Source organism: Littorina saxatilis, linkage group LG6, assembly GCF_037325665.1.
Source record: "Littorina saxatilis isolate snail1 linkage group LG6, US_GU_Lsax_2.0, whole genome shotgun sequence".
NCBI lineage: Eukaryota > Metazoa > Mollusca > Gastropoda > Littorinimorpha > Littorinidae > Littorina > Littorina saxatilis.
This window is the reverse complement of record NC_090250.1, coordinates 40,499,765-40,520,954: the sequence shown is the minus strand read 5'-3', so window position 1 is coordinate 40,520,954 and position 21,190 is coordinate 40,499,765. Positions and strand designations below refer to the sequence as shown.

The following is a 21,190-nucleotide window of genomic DNA, read 5'->3' as shown; positions in this document are numbered from 1 at the left end:
TCTCTCTTTCGTCCACACACTATTTTAAGTCTGATATTATGTGCACATTGTGCACACATGCTTTCCTCTAGTTCTCATTCAACAACTTTGATTATTACTAAACAACTCATGCACTTCAGTACTTTATTACAAATTAAATTGAACAAAATATTTTAAAGTAAATGATAGTATACACAATTTACAAGCATGTGTTGCTGAGAGAACTTCAACAAACTTAAAATATGCATTGGAGAGAAAAAGAAAATTCAGTTCAATTAAACTGCTACGTTTTCTCCTTGACGGGAATAGCAAGGCATGTCACAGACTGTACATAAGAATGTACACCAAAGATGTTAGACCAAGCCTGATTCAAAATTTAATTATGTCACAAAAAGTCCGATTTAGAGTGATGAGAATTGTAGCCACTGCACAATACAATGCAATAAATGAAGTGATGAGCATTTAAGCCAATGTACAAAGAAGTAGAAAATATGTATTGGGGAAAAAACAGAAAAAAGACGGTGAGAAAACAAATAAAGGAGGAAAATCAACTAAGTTCAGTTGGAAATTCTATGTCTACATTTAACTGTTATGATTCCATAGGCAAGTGACATGTTAACCTTGTAATAGAAGTGACAAACACTGAAGTAATCATGAAAGCAAGAAAGAAAAGAAGGCCATACTATTACTAAGCACCTTTTGAAACACTGACTTTCATTTGATGCAAAACAAATCACAAAGTCCTGCCTGTTGATCGTAGATCGTAACTATTGTCTTGCTGTTTTGAAGTGCGTTTGTCTCTTCCTTACTCTGCTACGTTCGAATGGGACAATGAATTGCATCACGTCCCAGTAATAATATTTGATGACCCCCCCAAACAAACGCTGGAAATATCAGATCTTTAAGTAGTATAATATATGTACAAGTATGGGTACACTTTTGAAGGGATTTTCTGCAGATCTATGCTAATGAACACTGAAATATAAATCAATGAAAAGTAACTTTTTCTACAGCAGGCAAATGAAAATGAAAAGCATAATCAGATCTCTCTGTCAAATGAATATAATGTTACTTTACTTAAAGGTGTGGTGCTTTATGGACAAGTTGGCATAAAACACAGCTAACCTAATTCATAACTTTCATTCTTTTCGCAGCAGGAAAGCAAACAATCAACTTTCTGACAGAAGGAAAGCAGACACAATGACTAGAAAACACTGGCTTTGACAAAACAAAATATACTGACATCAACCTTGCAAAATAAAGGTCCCCAAACAGACACTGATTTTCATAGCAATTTATATACATGACTCTGAAAAGTGAACCTATTCAGAATCTGAATGAAATGTATGATTTTGATTGCACATAGTATTCTCCCCAAACCATCCATGGTTTGTCTTTCTCATTCTGTCATTAGCTCCAAACACTTTTCCTTTCATCAATCCAATCCTGAAAAAACAAAACAAGCCCAGGTTAGCTGTACATTGGTATGTCACTGTCACACAAAGCAAAACGGTAATGATCATGTGATTGAAAAAAACAAAAAACTCCAAAATCTGAGAAAATCAGTCCTAAAATGGAGGGAGTCTTCAAAAGTGGGAAAATTTACACAGGTCAAAAACAGAAATTCTGAGAAGAGTCTTAAAAGGGAGCAGGTCTTAATCTAAAAAGTGGGTTCCACTGTACTCAGATCAATTTGACTGATAAAATGTGAAACAAAAAAACCAACACTTTCAGTCAATGCAAAAGAGTTAAAAGGACTGAGTCTTATCCACAAAGACAAAAGCCACTGCAAGTCATGATGAACTATCACCATCTGTTAGCAGAAATCAACAGTACTCCAGCAACACAAGTAGTGCTACTACCTAGTTGCCTCCCTTTACCTTTTCACCAGAGAATTTCTTGCTTCTTTTCAAATCGACAGGCACAATAACATAATGGTCAACTTCCACGTGGAAGGTTCAGGCTTCAAATCTAGGCTGTGCCTGGCGGTTAAGGGCTGAGATTTCTCTGATCTCCTAGGTCAACTTGTGAGCATACCTGCTAGTGCCTTTCCCCATGCGTGTGTACACGCAACCACGAGACCAAGTATGCACAGAAAAGATCCTGTCATGCATGTCAGAGTTCAGTGGGTTAGAAAAACATGAAAATACCCAACATGCATTCCCTGAAATTGGAGTATTACTGCCTGAATGTCGGGGAAAACAGCCATGCATGCAAAAGTACCTATGTGTGTATGTGGGAGTTGCAGTCCAACGCAGAAGTTTCTTTTCAAGTACAAGCACCTCTACCTCAAACATGAGATAATGCAGAACATTTTCAACAATTTAGCCAGGAAGCTTTTGCTAAAAGTCTGCGAAAATGTGGAGATTTTCACACCAATTCATCACATTGAAAATGGCAACAAATTTAATTGATGCAGAAACTGTTACAAATTACCAGCCTCGTCCTTGCATGACCCAAGTATATCACAGTCACAAAACCTTGTGAGTGACTGTCATCATCAGAAGCCAAGTCAGGAAAGTTGACGTTACCTGCACTCAGGGAGGGGATCGAGGTGTTTGACTGTCATTGTCAGAAGCCTAGTCAGGAAAGTTGACGTTACATGCACCCAGGGAGGGGAGAGGGTGTGTGTGTGTGTGTGTGTTTGACTGTCATTGTCAGAAGCCCAGTCAGGAAAGTTGACATTACCTGCACTCATCTCCCAAAGGCTCGAACCATTTCACTTTTTCTTGGCCTTGGGCGTGGCGGACTGGAAGACGCTGGAGGCAGCCATCAGGTTCTCGATGTACTGGCCCAGCACCTGGTTCTCTGACTTCAGCTTCAAATTCTCCACCTTCACCCCGTCCACACGCGACGACAGATCTGAAACAACGCAGTTTGGAATCTTGTATATAAATATGGATGACACATATGACCACAGTAGACCGGAACCCCTCTTTAAACGCCTAAACAAATGTGAGAAAATCACCACTTCAGATTCTCCACCTCCACCCCGTCCACACGCCACAACAGATCTGAAGCAACACAGTTGGGAATCTTGTACAGCGAAACCTCCCATTTTAAGACCTAAAACAATCTGAGAAAATAAGGTCTTAAAAAGGAGGGGGACTTAAAATAGAGGTAAATTTACAGAGGTTATGAACAGAACATCTGAAAAAGTAAAGGTCTTATCAAATAACTAAAGGGAAGTAATTGCTCTTAATGCATACGACATGTGTAATAGAGTAAGCGAGAGTTGTACGGAACCTTTTCTCCTGGCACCTGAGAGAATAACAAGCATTGAAATAAACAAGCGACTTTCATCCTCAAAAAAGGATGATCACCGTAAGCTCATATGCTTATCATTCTCCAAGGCACTCCAACTAACACCTACGTACACAGTCATATACAAGAACCAGCTTTTATTCTCGACCGGACTTAGTCCTTAGATCAAGACTGGTTTAAACAGAACAAACACACACGTCTTGAATAAGAGGAAGTCTTACATTTTGGGGTCTTAATAGGGAGGAAGGGGGGGGGGGGGGGGCATGGTCTATGTATGATACATATGACCACAGTACACTGGATCCGATCTTCAAACACCTAAAAAAAATCTTGAGAGAATCATGACTTCAAATTGAGACATATATATATATTATATGGAGGTAAATTTAACGGACGTTTAAACATTTTTTTGGTGTAAACTAGCGACTTAAAAGGTGCGAGGTGTCAAACTGGGAGGTCTTACAAGGGAGGGGGTGTGTTGGGTTCCACTGTAACGTCTAAAACCAGGGGTGTGTGTTGGGTTCCACTTTAACGTCTAAAACCAGGGGTGTGTGTTGGGTTCCACTGTAACGTCTAAAACCAGGGGGGTGTGTTGGGTTCCACTGTAACGTCTAAAACCAGGGGGGTGTGTTGGGTTCCACTGTAACGTCTAAAACCAGGGGTGTGTGTTGGGTTCCACTGTAATGTCTAAAACCAGGGGTGTGTGTTGGGTTCCACTGTAACGTCTAAAACCAGGGGTGTGTGTTGGGTTCCACTGTAATGTCTAAAACCAGGGGTGTGTGTTGGGTTCCACTGTAACGTCTAAAACCAGGGGTGTGTGTTGGGTTCCACTGTAATGTCTAAAACCAGGGGTGTGTGTTGGGTTCCACTGTAACGTCTAAAACCAGGGGGGTGTGTTGGGTTCCACTGTAATGTCTAAAACCAGGGGTGTGTGTTGGGTTCCACTGTAACGTCTAAAACCAGGGGTGTGTGTTGGGTTCCACTCTAACGTCTAAAACCAGGGGGGTGTGTTGGGTTCCACTGTAACGTCTAAAACCAGGGGGGTGTGTTGGGTTCCACTGTAACGTCTAAAACCAGGGGTGTGTGTTGGGTTCCACTGTAACGTCTAAAACCAGGGGGGTGTGTTGGGTACCACTGTAACGTCTAAAACCAGGGGGGTGTGGTGGGTTCCACTGTAACGTCTAAAACCAGGGGGGTGTGTTGGGTTCCACTATAACGTCTAAAACCAGGGGGGTGTGTTGGGTTCCACTGTAACGTCTAAAACCAGGGGGGTGTGTTGGGTTCCACTGTAACGTCTAAAACCAGGGGTGTGTGTTGGGTTCCACTGTAACGTCTAAAACCAGGGGTGTGTGTTGGGTTCCACTGTAACGTCTAAAACCAGGGGTGTGTGTTGGGTTCCACTGTAACGTCTAAAACCAGGGGGGTGTGTTGGGTTCCACTGTAACGTCTAAAACCAGGGGTGTGTGTTGGGTTCCACTGTAACGTCTAAAACCAGCTCAGGTGACATAATGCATAATATTGACAGGTGCGTTCTCGATACTTTGTAAGCACTAGAATCTGATTTTGCTCTTTCAATGACAGGTCTGAAACAGGACATCCGCTTGATGGAAAACACAGTCAATGCTGCCCAACATAATACAATGGTACCTGCGATTCGAGGCTATCCTAATGAGAGGACACCTCATAACAAAGGACACCTTATGTAGTCCCTGTGTATTGACTTAAAATATACACCTGTCATAACAGGCCACCTGTGATGTAGGGACACTTCTGGTTGGCCTCAAAGGCGTCCTTCAATTGCAGGTACCAATGTAGACTCAATTTCAGAAAACTGTGAGGTGTACCTGGTTTAAAATACTAAAAAGTGCAACCGGCATCCCACACTTTTTTAATTTTTGTTGTAGCTTTTTTATCGTCCAATATATGATTGAAATTTCAAAATAGCATCTGATCTTTGCAATATTTAGAACATTAGAGAACATTAAACAGCCAGAGATTTGCACTAGTGCAAGATGTTGTCACTAACTCAGTTTCTGAAATTATTTCTTTTCATTACATTTAGCAGAGTTGTTATTACATGTATCATTCTGATAATCATCGGTCCACGCTATCGCTCAGTGGTCTCTCTGACAGGATGATTAATTACTACGCGCATTAAACTTAAAGGGAAATCTATCAAAACAAGAAAACAGAGTTATCTCCCATATGTTTTTCGCTAATGTTTCTGATAACAGACGAAAGACGAACGTGATTGTAGAATGGCCGACTTTGACAGTGATCTCCGTTCTGTTCTTCACGGTTATGATAAAGACATCGTACTAAGGTCAAAACAAGCCGAAATTTTGAGACTGCTGTGGGAAGGAGACCGTGATATTGTTGCATCACTCCCAACTAGTTACGGAAAAAGTGTCGTCTGCTTCATAGCCAAAGTTGATTATCACGTGACACTTTTGCCATATTTAGAGTTATTTGCACAGAAAATACACCCGCAAAAGATAGCTCGCTTGAAACTGTCTTACATATCAATTCCTTTGTAATTTAAAAATTACACAACACCATGAAAAATCATTATCGACGATCGCGAATCTGCTTATATCAATAACACATTACGAAAAGCTCTAAATATGTAAAAAATTGATTTCCTCTCCAGAGAAGGAAAACAAAGGCATCCTGTCAGGGATAAATGAGATCCTCTCAAGATCTGGACTCCAAGTGAGATCGGCGATCGAAAAGAAGAAGAAGAAGAATGAGATCCGAAGGGAAGTAACTCATTTTGACCTGAGTTCAGGATGCTACATGTATAGCATTGTGGTGCTTTAACAGAGTGTATCCAACATTTATTCTAGGTGTTTGTTTCACCAGTGTTACATACAAATTGTGAAGAAATGTTCGTACAATTGGTGTTTGGTATTCCTGAACCGAACTTGAGCACAATAAAATAAAATAAAAATTTGTATAACTAAACAACTCAACATAAATGTCATACCTCAAAATAATCATAATGGAAATTATTGAAGATGCTTCAGTTAACACTTTGTACCCCAGCTATGTTGACCAAGTTTTTTTTAGCTGAGACCAGCTGTGCTGCAGCAGGTCACTCAAAGTTGTAGAAACTGTGAGGTAACTGTGTATCAACACGCTAGAATGCAGGCGTTAGATGGACGTTACAGGAAGCGACCGAAGCTAACAGTCTGAGCGGATATATCTGTACCTGGTCAGATAGAGCCATATGAGTGGATACGGATATATCCTAACCTGGGAGACAATGAGTTAAGAGAGCGACAAAACCCAAAGGCCACATTCTTACCGTCCAGTGTGTTCTGAAGCTCCAGGACCTGAGAAATAAGTCTCTGCTTCTCTTCATCATCATCAATCGGGCTGTCTGCATCCAGACCTGTCACACAAACCTCCACACTGTCACAATCTTTACCACTACTAATCATGGTCATAATCATCCCCCTGAAAACGTCTCACATGGCGGGGAAAAAAAAGGCTTTTATGTAAAAACCCATTCACGCACATGGGAGTTGCAACCCAGAAGAAGGCCATAAAATCTAATACAGTGGAACCCCCCTTTTAAGACCCCCCAATTTAAGACTCCCTCCTTTTTAAGACCTTGTTTCCTCAAATTTTCTCTTCATAACCTCAGTAAAATGACCCCCATTTTAAGACTCCCTCCTTTTTAAGACCCAATTTTCTCAGATTTTTGGAGGTCTCAAAAGGGGGGTTCCACTGTAGTAATAATTACACTAACACATGGATTATAGTAATTTATACATGTTTGATGTGCCTTACTATCCCTCTTCACTTAAGGTTCTTTCTTTATTTATTTGGTGTTTAACGTCGTTTTCAACCACAAAGGTTATATCGCGACGGGGAAAGGGGGGAGATGGGATAGAGCCACTTGTTAATTGTTTCTTGTTTACAAAAGCACTAATAAAAAATTTGCTCCAGGGGCACTTAAGGTTGAGTTGTGAAAAGAAATCAAGTAAACAACCTATCATTGAACCAAAACTTGACCTCTTGTAAATCATACAACAAAACAAACAACAAATCAAACAACTCAAGCACGTGCACACACACATCAAATCTTTTAAGAAAGGGCATCTTAAAAATTAAGGTAAATTTACAGATTGCATGAATGGAATACCTGACAAAAACTAAAATCATAGAAACTCTAAAAAATATTGGGTTGTAACTTGTATTGAATCTGTGACTCACTCATAGATCCTGTGTTGTAAGTCATGTTCTTGATGTTCTCTTTTTCCACAGCTGACTGGTTCCCTGCAGCAAAATACCCAACATCACAGAACTTTCACTGTATCACACATGCCACAAAGCTCACACCTACAGTATCAAGACTGTCACCTTAGATACAACTACAGGCTATCATTTTAGCGGGGACGTAGCTCAGTTGGTAGTGAGCTGGCGTTGTAGCCAGTTGGTCGCTATCAGTGTGGGTTCGATCCCCACGTTCGGCGAGAGATTTATTTCTCGGAGTCAACTTTGTGCAGACTCTCTTCGGTGTCCGAACACCCCCGTGTGCACACATGCGCACGAAAAAGATCCCACGTTCACAGCGAAAGTCTCAGGGCTTGGAAAACACGAAAATAGGAAGAAGAAAAAACCATCGAACGCAGAAGAAGAAGAAGAAGGAAAACACGAAGACACGCATGCATCATCTCTCGTCTCTGATTATCATGATCGTATTTCGATACTTTGACGAGACAAACCCAATGCTGGTGTGTCGAAGAAGACAGCCACAGCGGGCTTGTTCGAATCAAAGTATTACACCATATCTTCAGCGTATTACCAATACCTGTCCCAATATAGACCAGTTGGTCTAAGAGGACGTTAAACCCTAATAGTCAGTCTATCATTTTAGAAAATATGAATTTTTTTTCACAAATGAACAAATAAATTATCTAAATCATCAACCTGAGAATGAGTCAAACATGTAAACAAGTGATTTCTTTACACAGGCATGGGAATTCCAACATAGAAAAAACTCTGAAAATAGGCCGAGGTTCAGGGGTACAGGGGCAGAGCACAACGGGACCACAGGGTAGCAAAGCCCCCCGGAAGGAAAACGAATTTTAGACCAATATTTTGATAGTTCTTGTGTAAGCAAATAATGGATAGAGAGACAATAGTATACATATAATTTAATTTACTTTTTTTTGCCGCGGACAAATTATTATTTTCGCTGAAACGTAATTTCATTTTCGCGCGCGAACAATTCCCATGCCTGTTACAGCAATAATTAACCTTTTAATCACCATTCAAGCTATACCCTAAAGTAAAGTTCTGCAAATGGTTTCAGAATACAAGGCACAGCCAAACCTGTTTTAACCACCCACTGGACACACCAAAAGTGATTGTTATAATATACTTTTACTAGACAGGTAGTCATCATGGTAATGTGAATTACATTGAACAAAAGTTTTTTTGAGATCCTTTAGGATGGTCCTTTGTGCAGGTGGTCATTAAATTCTATTGCGAGGTGGTAGACAGGGCAGGTAAGACTGTACCTGTGATCAACCTAACAGTAACAGACTGGATTTCCACTAGGTGTTGGACATGGGTTACATTACAGGAGCCGATTTAGGCTATACATGATGGGTAATGCGACATGTCCTTTGAGTTAACGCTCATAAGCATTTGGCACCATCCATTAACCATGCACAGGCTTTAACATTAATTAAAAAAAGAAATCATGCCAGATCTGAAGCTGACTCAGACAGTGACAGGCAACGTCTAATAAATTTTCATAAATTATCACATCCAGTTTCTATCTTTTACCTGTGTCACTGTCGCTGGACAAAGGGACGTTGTCCATATTTCCTCCGTTTTCTTGTGATGTCATGATGAACTGGGGTGAGGTCTTGTTCAAAAGTGGATGGGGGTTTCCACGCGAACACACGAAAGGAGCCGGGGATGCTCTCAAAACCAGTCGTTTATTCGTCTGCGCACGATCGATTGAACATTGGGTTGCCTCCCTGGCCCTGATCAACAAACCTGACACAGAAAAAAGAGCAGAAGTATGTAAACACTACAGATACAAACGCGGACCGACGTTTTAATGCATAAAACCACTTATATTTGAGGAAAATACCACACAAATCCTCACCGACGTAGTCGTAGCAGACACCGTCGCCATTTTGTTGTGATCATGTGACTGTGACGTCACGAGCACCTGTGCTCGGCGAAGTGTCAACAGTGTACTAGTGGAGGATCGGCAGTTTACCTTGGATATGGAGTAAGCGACTCTCTCACCAATACAGTGTGGCACGAAAGGGGAAAAGTTATTTGATCAAAAAGGTGGGTAAGTTTGATTTTGCTTTTCCTTTCATTTCTATCACGGCCAGCCTGCAAGTGTATTTTTTTTGCCGTATTTTGCACCCAAAACATGCAAGTAACGGCCGCGCGAATGTCGTGTGGTGATAGAGCATACTACTAGCACGCGACTCTGTGTAGACTTGCCAAACACGGCGCTGCGTGGACCCGCGAGTCAGTGAATGAGTTGGCCACACTGAGAGGAAAACGAAAGACATTCTTGCCTAGGTGCATGGGCCAGCGCTGCTTTAGATGTTCGGCCGTTGTGAAGCCAATGTACCTGTCCTAATAGGAATCTTACCCTACAAGTGATAGGTACCCACCTATTGCTTCAGTGAGAGTGGACGAAGTGGTTTGCATGTATACATGTGTGTCCAGAGTGTTACGCACGTTTTCTTTGGAATGTAGCAGACGACAGAATTGACGGCTGAGAAATTAGCTACTCCGTTTCTTGGAAGAAGTTGCTGACCGGGACTGAAGGTGTCAATTTGTCAGGTAAACACGGGAGAAGCAAAAAGAGATAAAGAACGTGGAAACTGAAGGGGGGGTAGGGAGTGGGAAGGATGATATGGGACTGTGATTTTTCACATCGTGTGCTGGTCAAACTTTGACCTGTGTGGTGCAAAACCAGAAATTATACACAAGGTGGATTCCAGGGTATTTTTCACTAATCATGACTCCACGATGTAATGTGGTGCCGCTGAAATCTCTCTCTCTCTCTCGCTCTCTCGCTCTCTCTGCCACAACCCTACATTTGGTTTGATCTCTCTCTCTCTCCCTCTCTCTCTCTCTCTCTCTCTCTCTCTCTCTCTCTCTCTCTCTTTCTCTCGAGTCAGTCTCCCCTCGCCACTGATCGTTACTCAGAATGATTGCACTGTAATTGACAAGTACAACGTGGTCAATTTAATAGCATGACAAATAACCTCGTATTTTGTAAACAGTATTTTATTCAGATATACAGTTTTTACAAAGCCATGGAGTTCATGATATGGCAAAGGAGCACAAGAAGATAAACTGATACATGTGCTCACAGAGACAAAAGAATCAAGTATAAATGATCTGGTACATGTATCTGCTTATCCTTCTCGTTTACTCGTTGTTTTTCGTCTGTTTACTCTCGGCCAGTCCAGCAATACGGTTCGTGGATGACATCATAGAGTGGGATGCGAACAGTGACGGTGAAGTTCCCTTACCGTGAAACCTAAACACTCATATAGCTACGTTTTGAAGTCTTCAGAAACACCGTTCAGGCCATCCTGACCTCAGGTCAAAATGAGTTCGGCTCGCAATAGCCCGGCGTTGAGCGATGTAATCAGAAACACCGTTCAGGCAGTATAGAAACTTACTATTTACATGTGTAGCCTATACACGGAGAGCCGTCTAACCAACAGCTGTTTGTGTATGAATCATGCAGAAACAATTAATGATCGCGATGTTGAATCTTGGATTGCATTTTCGTTAAAGTGACCTTGGGTTTGGGGGGCGGAGGGGGGGGGGGGGAGATAGTTGTTTGCGATGCTCTTGAATATGCCGTCACTTTCATGATCGGCTGTATGGAGAAAAAAAAAACAGAGAGAGAGAGAGAGAGAGAGAGAGAGAGAGAGAGAGAGAGAGAGAGAGAGAGAGAGAGAGAGAGAGAGAGAGAGAGAGATTGTATTACCGTTTCGTTTCAGTTTCGATTTGAACTGCCCTCTCCCCCCTCCCCCCCCCCTGCTCACACACACACACACACACACACACAAGAAAAGTGATGCTAGATTCAATGTTTACTACGATTTTCGCCTTATATTTTGTCGTCATCACTGTGACCTGCGAGGGGAAAAACAAAACAGAGGAAGGCAAAAGGTGCGGAGCAAAGACAATCTATATCGATCCAGGCGACACACTTTTTGTGTGCAGTCAGACTATCGCGTGTGTTCTATCAGTCCTACAGTTCGCTCCACTTTTCTGCCTGCAGACCTCCCGGTAGGACAGCTCGGACGGTGCGTGCTTGGTGGTAGCTTTCTTTCTTTCTTTCTTTCTTTCTTTATTTGGTGTTTAACGTCGTTTTCAACCACGAAGGGTTATATCGCGACGGGGAAAGGGGGAAGATGGGATAGAGCCACTTGTCAATTGTTTCTTGTTCACAAAAGCACTAATCAAAAATTTGCTCCAGGGGCTTGCAACGTAGTACAATATATTACCTTCCTGGGAGAATGCAAGTTTCCAGTACAAAGGACTTAACATTTCTTACATACTGCTTGACTAAAATCTTTACAAAAATTGACTATATTCTATACAAGAAACACTTAACAAGGGTAAAAGGAGAAACAGAATCCGTTAGTCGCCTCTTACGACATGCTGGGGAGCATCGGGTAAATTCTTCCCCCTAACCCTCGGGGGGTTGGTGGTAGCTGCAGCACACGCAATGTACACATATAATTATACAGTCAAACCTGTCTAGAACGACCAGCCAAGGGACCGACCAAAAGAGGTCATAATTGACAGGTGGTCGCCGTGGAAAGGTGAATTACATAGGGGGAAAAAACACTCGCCAGGGACTCTTTGGGGTGATCGTTGTGAGCAGGTTGTCGGTATGGAAAGTTGGTCGCCAGGGCAGGTTTTATTGTATCACCCCGCCGTGCGACTTGTGCTGCTCCTTGCTGGGCGTTTTGCCGTGTTTCGACAATATACACCTTTCCACTAGAATTAATGCACTGTTGATATTGTTGTTAGTCATTTTCCTTTACGCTCGAATGTACAGCGCTTTGAGCAAGGTCACGTCTCCATTGGTCTCTGTACTTTATAACAACAATTATTATTATTATTATTATTACGAAAGAACATAGAGAGCTGCTTTTCTTAGGGATACGGAAGGAAAAAATTGTGCGCAACGAACGTGATTTACTCCGCGATCCGAAGTGCTTTCCCAGTCAAAGTCATTACCTGCGAGGTACAGATGCTACCCCTTGACTGGCTCTACTCAGATAGGCCGTCTATGTTGTGTTGCGTACACCTGCATGTCCACTAGAACGAAAGGCGACTAAAAAAGAGTTGAATTTCTCAGGAACGGGAGGGGGAACAAGATTTCGCAGTGCTTTCTCAGTCAAAGCTCGCGTTTTACCATTCACACAGCCAATCGATCCAGTAACGGGAAACAACCTTGCTGATTGACAACAGTGCGAAACGTTCTGGTATAGATAGACTTTGTTTGTTGGGGAGGAGGGAGAGGGAGGGAGTTGTGTCAAAGTCCGGGTAGCCGTGTACACTTAGTTGCATGTTTGGCATTTATAGGGACCTATATTCTTTGTTTTACTTTTTTTTTCATTCAGTCCTGTCCGAGTCGGCCGGGTAGCCGCCGTAACCGTGTACGGTAGTTGCATGTTTTGCATTTAGAGACCTGGGTGCGTACCGCTGTCTGTATTTGCTGAGTAAACTTGCCACTCACATGACCCTCTGAACTTTGCAAAAGGGGCTTACGTGTTTTGAAAATTCTTTTTCTGTGGGGGTTGTTTTCGCGAGTTTAGACGTTAAATGTAGTTTGACAGCTCATGAGTAAAAAGCTTTTATCACGAGGCAAACCCCACAGTGACGGCCAATAGAAATGTCCCACTTAAAGTCGGTGGTATGTTTATTTAAGTTCAGAGTTGTTAATAACACGGATAATAAGACACCCAGGGTTGCTTCACGCAGGATTACTTCTGAATTTTTCTGAGAAGCGGAAGAATCTTTACACCAGCCAAGAGGCTAACAATAACATATGATGGACGTATTAAACGCCAGCAAAATTTTAACAAATCTTTGACCCGCGTGCACGGACTTAGCAGATTAAAGGGGCTAATGCAAGCCTGTGTGCTGTACTCGTGATTTGCTACGATATGATACGGTGGAATTAATTGCTGCATTTCTTACCCGAGCAGTTCGATCTTTCAGCACGCAGCATAGGCATGCAAGGACTGCAAGGGGAAATCTTCACTTGAGACAGTGACATGAAATCGTGTATTCTTAAATATGATTATTATTCGTAACGAGCTAGCGGACAAAAATACGAGTCTTGTAAAGACCGAGATCGTGATGTTCAGTCGCCTTCGTGTTGAACCAGCGAGAGGGTGTTTTTTTCCCCAGCTATGAGCTTTATTAGCTGAAATACACACACGAGGTGTGATAAAATCAAAATGCATGATGACACCTGCCTTGCATAGAATGGTCTAGTTATCAGACAGGAGCTGTGACCACCGATGTGGTGTGTGTGTGTGTGTGTGTGTGTATGTGGTGTGTGTGTGTGTGTGTGTGTGTGTGTGTGTGTGTGTGCACGTGCGTGTAAACATATTGAAAGAAAAAGCCACAATACATTTTGAAACTTTTCAAAACCTGCTTGTCGCCGGCTTCGTATTGACATTGGGTGACAACGAGTCTCTCAAATGAGACTTGGATTTCTCACTTCAATGACAATTTCTTTATACATTCATTTTTATTATCAGGTTTCCCAGTTGTCTTTCCCATCAGAGCTTTCTGTCGCTCAACACCAAAAACGGTGACAACTGTGTCAAGGATTACCGGAATTCACAGAAGAATATTTACACTGTCACAGTGTGTGAGTGTTGAGCAAGTCGAGTTGTAGAGAGCTAGGGGGGGGGGGGGGGGGTGGTTGTAGCCGGGGTGCCGCTGCGTGAGATCGGGAGGTGGGGGGGGGGGGGGTGTGTGTACCCGAATTGACGGCGACGTAATTGATTAACGGAAAAACAAAGATAGGAGCCGGGTAGGCTTATTCCGGATAATACCCGGCGCACTGCATGGCTCGGGCTCCCAGCACGCAAGGAACGAGGTGGCTAGGAATGTGTTTCCTGAGCAGCAACATCGGGTACTGCTTCTGTACACTAACCGAATAATTATTCTCAGTGGAAAATAAAACTACGTACGGCGTTGTAGAGTGAGAAAAACACAAACAACAGAATAAAAAGAACCTAATAGGGGGCGGAGCGGATAGGGATTTGAGAGGAAGGGGGGGGGGGGGGGGGCAAGAAAAAGGGAGATTAAAGGGGGGGGGGGGGGGGGAATCGATGAAAACGTGGTTATATTGAAAGTATTGATCTTATTATCTGTTTTGTTCTCAACCAACTTTTTGAAAAGTTTAAATCTTGTTTAAAATATTTTGAGTGCTTGAAATATAACAGAACAAAAAAAGCAGTAACTATTTTTAAATAATACGAGCGCTTGAACAATAACAAGAAAAAAACCATCGTCACTACTTGCAAGGTACACAGCGAGAACCAATGCTGAGTAAATTACCACAGTCAATATGGATGAGGTGATTGCAGGATCAGGTAGACCTACGGTTTTTCTTATGTGTGCGCGAACGGAAGGATCAATGGAATTGGTGGACAGACTGCAGTGCCAGTGGTCAAAAAAAGACATAATTATATATATTTTTTAGAAGGTCACTGTCCACAACGCTTTCATCCCGGCGAAGCCGGATATTCCCGTTACTATTTTTAGAAGGTCACTGTCCACAACGCTTTCATCCCGGCGAAGCCGGGTATTCCCCTACTTCTTCCCGGCACCCGGCGAAGCCGGGTATTCGGCTCTATTGTACCCGGCTTCGCCGGGAAGAAGTAGAGCCGAATGATACCTGGCTTTGCCGGGAAGAAGTAGAGCCGAATACCAGCGGGAAGAAGTAGGGGAATACCCGGCTTCGCCGGGATGAAAGCGTTGTGGACAGTGACCTTCTAAAAATAGTAACGGGAATATCCGGCTTCGCCGGGATGAAAGCGTTGTGGACAGTGACCTTCTAAAAATAGTAACGGGAATATGGATTGACGCCACACGAAGGAAGGGAGATAAACGCAAAACACTGGAGAAGATAAGGAAGAGATACTGGGAATGGATCTGGGAAGATGAACAGAAAAACCAAAATCGGTTCAGCGCTGCGCGCTGAGAGCACGTGTTGAAAATTCTCATCGACCAGGTTGTGTCCGGGGTCTACCTGAATATGCCCACCAAATTTGAAGCAGATCCATCGAGAACTTTGGCCGTGCATCGCGAACACACACACACACAGACACACAGACAGACAGACACAAGTCGTATATATATATATAGATATAGATATATATTGGATCGATGGGAAAAGAAGAGGAAAAGAAGGGCCATGCGGTCAGTGTACTGCATCAACGGCACCCGGCCTCGAGTTGACCCTTAGGGGCAGAATATACCTGCGCAGTTTCAGCGGTACAGACGACGCACTGCCTATTATATATGCTGCGATGTGGATTATGACGAATATCCTTGGCACAATGGGTCAAAAATCCCAAAAATAAGGCATTAAAAAAATAAGCCCTTATTTTCAAAATAAGGCCTTATTTTTGGAAATAAGCCCTTATTTTCGAGAAATAAGGCCTTATTTTGAGCTTAGCTTAACCACACCAGATAAGGTAAGACTAGATGAGATCAGTTACTAACAAGACAAGACAAGACAAGACAAGACAAGACAAAATAAGATGTAAACAGTCTTGGCATGCAATATGAGCGAGCAGTCGAGGTAATAAGGAGAAGTGGGCATCTCCTATTCCATTAGTAGCAATTGTGTGCTATGGGTTACAGCGAGCTTACACAACAGTAATCTACCTATCAAGACAAACAGCGATCGGACGCTGCATCAGATGTCCATGTAGTTCTGTAACCTCAGAAGGGCAAATGGCATTTCGCTGCCAATCAAAACTTCCTGACTGCCAGGGTATATGGGAGTTCGGGGTGTAATAATTCACAAAAAATTCTAGCTCCAAACTGGCAGTAGGTAGGAAAGTAAAACCTATGTTATTTTTAAAGGAAATTCAACCAAGAATCTGTTTTTAGTGTCTAATCATGGAAATAATGCACAAGTGCAGGACGGGTATACCCGTCCTAAGGCAGTCAAGGGGTTAACAGATCGTCTATGAGCAGCAGATTTGCTGGCAGTTATATAACCTCACAGACAGGGCCAGGGCAAAGGCCCGTTTCATTGTATGATCATGCTAATTGTTTCTCATTATTGCTAACATTGACCATCCTTTATCACCATCGTGAGAACGATACCAGCCATTCACTGCCCCGCGCGATTAGCCGGTGTACTTTGACTGAGCGGAAGAGACTCATTAGCTAATTGACCGTCGTGGTAATGTGATGAGTCGTTCCATCAGTGACTGTGTGTTAGTCCCTCTCCGATGATTGGTTCGTTATTTCTGTTTCGAGGGTCTACTACTGTCTACTGAGTTTTGCTGAATTGCTTGAGCTTTTTTATTTATTTTCCAGCTTCGATTACTTTTTGTGAGACTGAGTGGTCGTTTTGCCTTGTTTGTTTCAACAGTCCTTTACTTGTGTGACTCAATATTAGTGTATTTATTGTCAGTATTCTTTTCGGGGTCAAGTACACGAGAGAGAGAGAGAGAGAGAGAGAGAGAGACACAGAGAGAGAGAGAGAGAGAGAGAGAGAGAGAGAGAGAGAGAGACAGAGACAGAGACAGAGACAGACAGAGAGCATGCGTGTGTACGGGCGTGTGTGTGAGAGATAGATAGGTGGTGGGGGTGGGGGTGTGAGAGAGAGAGAGAAAGAGAGAGATAGAGAGAGAGAGAGATTAGGGTGCGGGAGGGGAGGGGGGGTAGAGACAGAACTTGTCTTTACTTATTCTGTAAAGGTGGTACAAATACGATGAAATTGCTTTTGATGTTCACTAACCTGTATCGAAGCCAACACGCATGTTTTTTTCGCAGGTGTAGTTTCTTCCCAGTTCAGTTGTGAAAACAGGTTAAAAAAAAAAAAGCGTGATAAGTGTTCAGGATAATTTTTGATATTCTGAGATAATATCTAAAGCCGGGTTTCCGTCATATTTTTTTTGGTTACTTATGCCTGGTGACGTACATAATATAAATAAATCACCAGTCAGCATACACCGAGCGCTAGTACTATAGTATGACCCCTCTTTGACTCGCAACCAGTATCACGATCAAACCTTCCTATTGCTCGACGCGAAATCGAGAGAAAACTCTCCTCGGCTTGTAACAATGTCGAACTCTCTAAGGAGTTGTATGTATGCATGACCCTTTTCACCCAGTGTAGATTTAGCACAGCCAGCAGACTTCATAAAATGTGGGGCGAACGAAAGACTGTAGGTGTTGAATGAAGGCAGAAACCACCCGCCCCTTGCAATGCGGAGACGGGTGTATACCGCTGTGCTCGCAATTTATTACAAGATATGGAGTGGTTGCCTGTTGCTGTTCTTGAATACTCGTCGTTGTGTTGGGAGGACTCTCGTTGTAGACTTCATTTGTACCCTCTCACCTCCGAGACAACCTGTGTCTGGCCTGGCTGAAAACACCTCCGCCTGAGGGGTTTGGCTACCAGCGCGGTGAAGATAAAGAGGGAAAATTTTCTCTGCCCGCGCGGCAGCAAGCAGGATGTCTCTGAACTGGGGACCAACATAACCCTCCCTTTTTATATTTAGTCAAGTTTTGACTAAATATTTTAACGTAGAGGGGGGAATCGAGACGAGGGTCGTGGTGTATGTGTGTGTGTGTGTGTGTGTGTGTGTGTGTGTGTGTGTGTGTCTGTCTGTGTGTGTGTGTGTGTGTGTAGAGCGATTCAGACCAAACTACTGGACCGATCTTTATGAAATTTGACGTGAGAGTTCCTGGGAATGATATCCCCGGACGTTTTTTTCTTTTTTTCGATAAATATCTTTGATGACGTCATATCCGGCTTTTTGTAAAAGTTGAGGCGGCACTGTCACACCCTCATTTTTCAATCAAATTGATTGAAATTTTGGCCCAGCAATCTTCGACGAAGGCCGGACTTCGGTATTGCATTTCAGCTTGGTGGCTTAAAAATTAATTGATGACTTTGGTCATTAAAAATCTGAAAATTGTAAAAAAGAAAATTTGTTTTTATAACGATCCAAATTTACGTTTATCTTATTCTTCATCATGTTCTGATTCCAGAAACATATAAATATGTTATATTTGGATAAAAAACAAGCTCTGAAAATGAAAAATACAAAAATTATTATTAAAATAAAATTTCCGAAATCGATTTAAAAACAATTTCATCTTATTCCTTGTGGGTTCCTGATTCAAAAAACATATAGATGTGATATGTTTGGATTAAAAACACGCTCAGAAAGTTAAAAAGAATAGAGATAAAGAAAAGCGTGCTATCCTTCTCAGCGCAACTACTACCCCGCTCTTCTTGTCAATTTCACTGCCATTGCATCGAGCGGTGGACTGACGATGCTACGAGTATACGCTCTTGCTGTAAAAATGCAGTGAGTTCAGTTTCATTCTGTTAGTTCGACAGCTTGACTAAATGTTGTAATTTCGCCTTACGCGACTTGTTTCATGTTGTTTGGATCGCTGAGTGCTTGTTGTATGAATGTATGCACGGCATGTTTTGTTACCTGCGCTTTTGTGTGCATTGAATGCATAAGTATTAGTTTCGTTGTGCACATTTTGCCATTGTCCTTTATCCTCACTGATCTGTAATGCAAAAAGGAGCGTGTGTAGGTAATACAGATAGATGCAGTGATAGTTAAACGGGTGGGTGGCGTGGGTCTTATCTGCATGATCTTATTCAGTGACACTGGTGTCTGTTGCGAAATTAATTCAGCCAACAAACTCCAACTCGGCCAGGCCGTAGAATAATGTTACGGTAGGCCTATCTGTTTGAAAGCTGTATTTTGTTTCATGCCATGTAAAAGCCCAGAGGGGTGTGAGGGGGCTGACACTTTGATGATCGGTTACATGAGATGGAACGTACCTTTAAAGGCACACTCCTTCCCGTGTACACCGTTCTGCTCACCGTCTCAGATCTGGCCATGGCTTTTACATGGGATAAGACCATCCCTCCACTTGGTCACATACCAACAATGTACAGCCTGGGTGTTACATGGGATAAGACCATCCCTCCACTTGGTCACATACCAACAATGCACAGCCTGGGATAAGACCATCCCTCCACTTGGTCACATACCAACAATGTACAGCCTGGTTGTTACATGGGATAAGACCATCCCTCCACTTGGTCACATACCAACAATGTACAGCCTGGGATAAGACCATCCCTCCACTTGGTCACATACCAACAATGTACAGCCTGGGTGTTACATGGGATAAGACCATCCCTCCACTTGGTCACATACCAACAATGCACAGCCTGGGTGCTACATGGGATAAGACCATCCCTCCACCTGGTCACATACCAACAATGTACAGCCTGAGTGTTACACGGGATAAGACCATCCCTCCACCTGGTCACATACCAACAATGTACAGCCTGGGTGCTACATGGGATAAGACCATCCCTCCACTTGGTCACATACCAACAATGTACAGCCTGGCTTTTACATGGGATAAGACCATCCCTCCACTTGGTCACATACCAACAATGTACAGCCTGGGTGCTCTCTGTGCACATTGGAATTTTTTTAATGAATTGATTTTGTAAATAAATGTGATGGTACCAGTGGGTTTTTAAGAAATTAATTCATCAAAAAATGTCAACTCCCTAAAGTAAGCAGTCGGGTGCTTGTTTTTGATATGTGCTTAAGTGGAGATATTATCCTCTGTAATGTCAATGGAGATATTATCCTCTGTAATGTCAATGGAGATATTATCCTCTGTAATGTCAATGGAGATATTATCCTCTGTAATGTCAATGGAGATATTATCCTCTGTAATGTCAATGCCAGTTCTGAGATGGTGAGCCGAACTGTTTCTCGAGAAGGAGAGTGCCTTTAATAATAATAATAATAATAATACGAGAATTTACAACGCGCACATATCAGTCTCACCACAAGGCGACTCAAGGCGCACTCATACACAATCTTTCGCATTAACAACTCAAGCATACTCATATACACTTACGCATAAGCGTTAAACCGTTCGTGAATTGGAAATAGAGAATGAAACAGGAAACCAAGTATCGATCACCCCAACAAGCCTTGCCTCGACAACAGTGATCTGTGTAATGAAACGTTTCAACGGTTGACAATGGACAAGAAATTGCGCAGTGACATCCGTTCAGTCGGTAAAGTGTCAGGATTAGGCTGGGTCTCCTTTTACACAAATACAAAATGAGTACTGTATAATTGTATAAATACGATACGATTCGGTCATGACATTCGACTTTCCATGCGAACAGTTCAGAATGAGTGTTTCCATTTCTCCGCGACGTTTTGCATTCGACAACTGTTATCTTCGCCCCTTCTTTCTGTTAGAAGTGGAGCGAAAATAATGCAATTTACATCATATTTCGGAAAAGTCCCAAAACGAATACAAACTAGCTTCCGAGAACGAACGCATTCTCAACTGATCCGAACAGATCAGTTCGTGTGGTATTCGCATTGACTTTGTGCACGAAATTGGTCATTCGCCAGAGATCGGTACTAGCGGAAGCCTGGTTTTGAAAGATATATACTCTTATTTTTAAATGAGAAACTTTTGCCATAGGTTTTGATTAAAGTAATAAATGCCGTTCACAAACGTTTCCTTGGTCTACAATGAAAGAAATAGGAATACCCGCACCGACTAATTGTTTGGGCTCCATAAATTAATTGCAAACATTGCAAAGCACGGGCAACCAGAGATGCTGACAAAATTTAGAGTT

General features: G+C 42.5%; 2 protein-coding genes across 2 annotated transcripts in view; one reads left to right on the top strand and one right to left on the bottom strand.

The window, feature by feature from the left end:
* Nucleotides 1–109: 109 nt before the first annotated feature.
* LOC138969204 (short coiled-coil protein B-like) lies at nucleotides 110–9,511 on the bottom strand. Its single transcript, XM_070341938.1, has 6 exons — nucleotides 9,374–9,511; nucleotides 9,046–9,261; nucleotides 7,465–7,527; nucleotides 6,551–6,637; nucleotides 2,668–2,841; nucleotides 110–1,425 (listed from the first exon to the last, which is right to left on the bottom strand). The coding sequence occupies exons 2-5, from the start codon at nucleotides 9,107–9,109 to the stop codon at nucleotides 2,699–2,701; spliced, it is 357 nt and encodes a 118-aa protein (XP_070198039.1). The 5' UTR covers nucleotides 9,110–9,261; nucleotides 9,374–9,511; the 3' UTR covers nucleotides 110–1,425; nucleotides 2,668–2,698.
* LOC138968016 (serine-rich adhesin for platelets-like) overlaps nucleotides 9,470–21,190 on the top strand; it is a 305,824-nt gene continuing 294,103 nt past the window's right edge. Inside the window, exon 1 of the mRNA XM_070340578.1 lies at nucleotides 9,470–9,564. The gene's annotated coding sequence lies outside the window, so the exon portion shown is untranslated. The remainder of the gene's footprint in view (nucleotides 9,565–21,190) is intronic.

Excerpts from the sequence above, each read along its gene's own strand:
- LOC138969204 (XM_070341938.1), bottom strand. The coding sequence starts at position 9,109 with ATGACATCACAAGAAAACGGAGGAAATATGGACAACGTCCCTTTGTCC. Across the intron at positions 7,528-9,045 it reads GTCCAGCGACAGTGACACAG|GGAACCAGTCAGCTGTGGAA; the intron begins GTAAAAGATAGA and ends ATTTTGCTGCAG. Across the intron at positions 6,638-7,464 it reads TTACAACACAGGATCTATGA|GTCTGGATGCAGACAGCCCG; the intron begins GTGAGTCACAGA and ends TTTGTGTGACAG.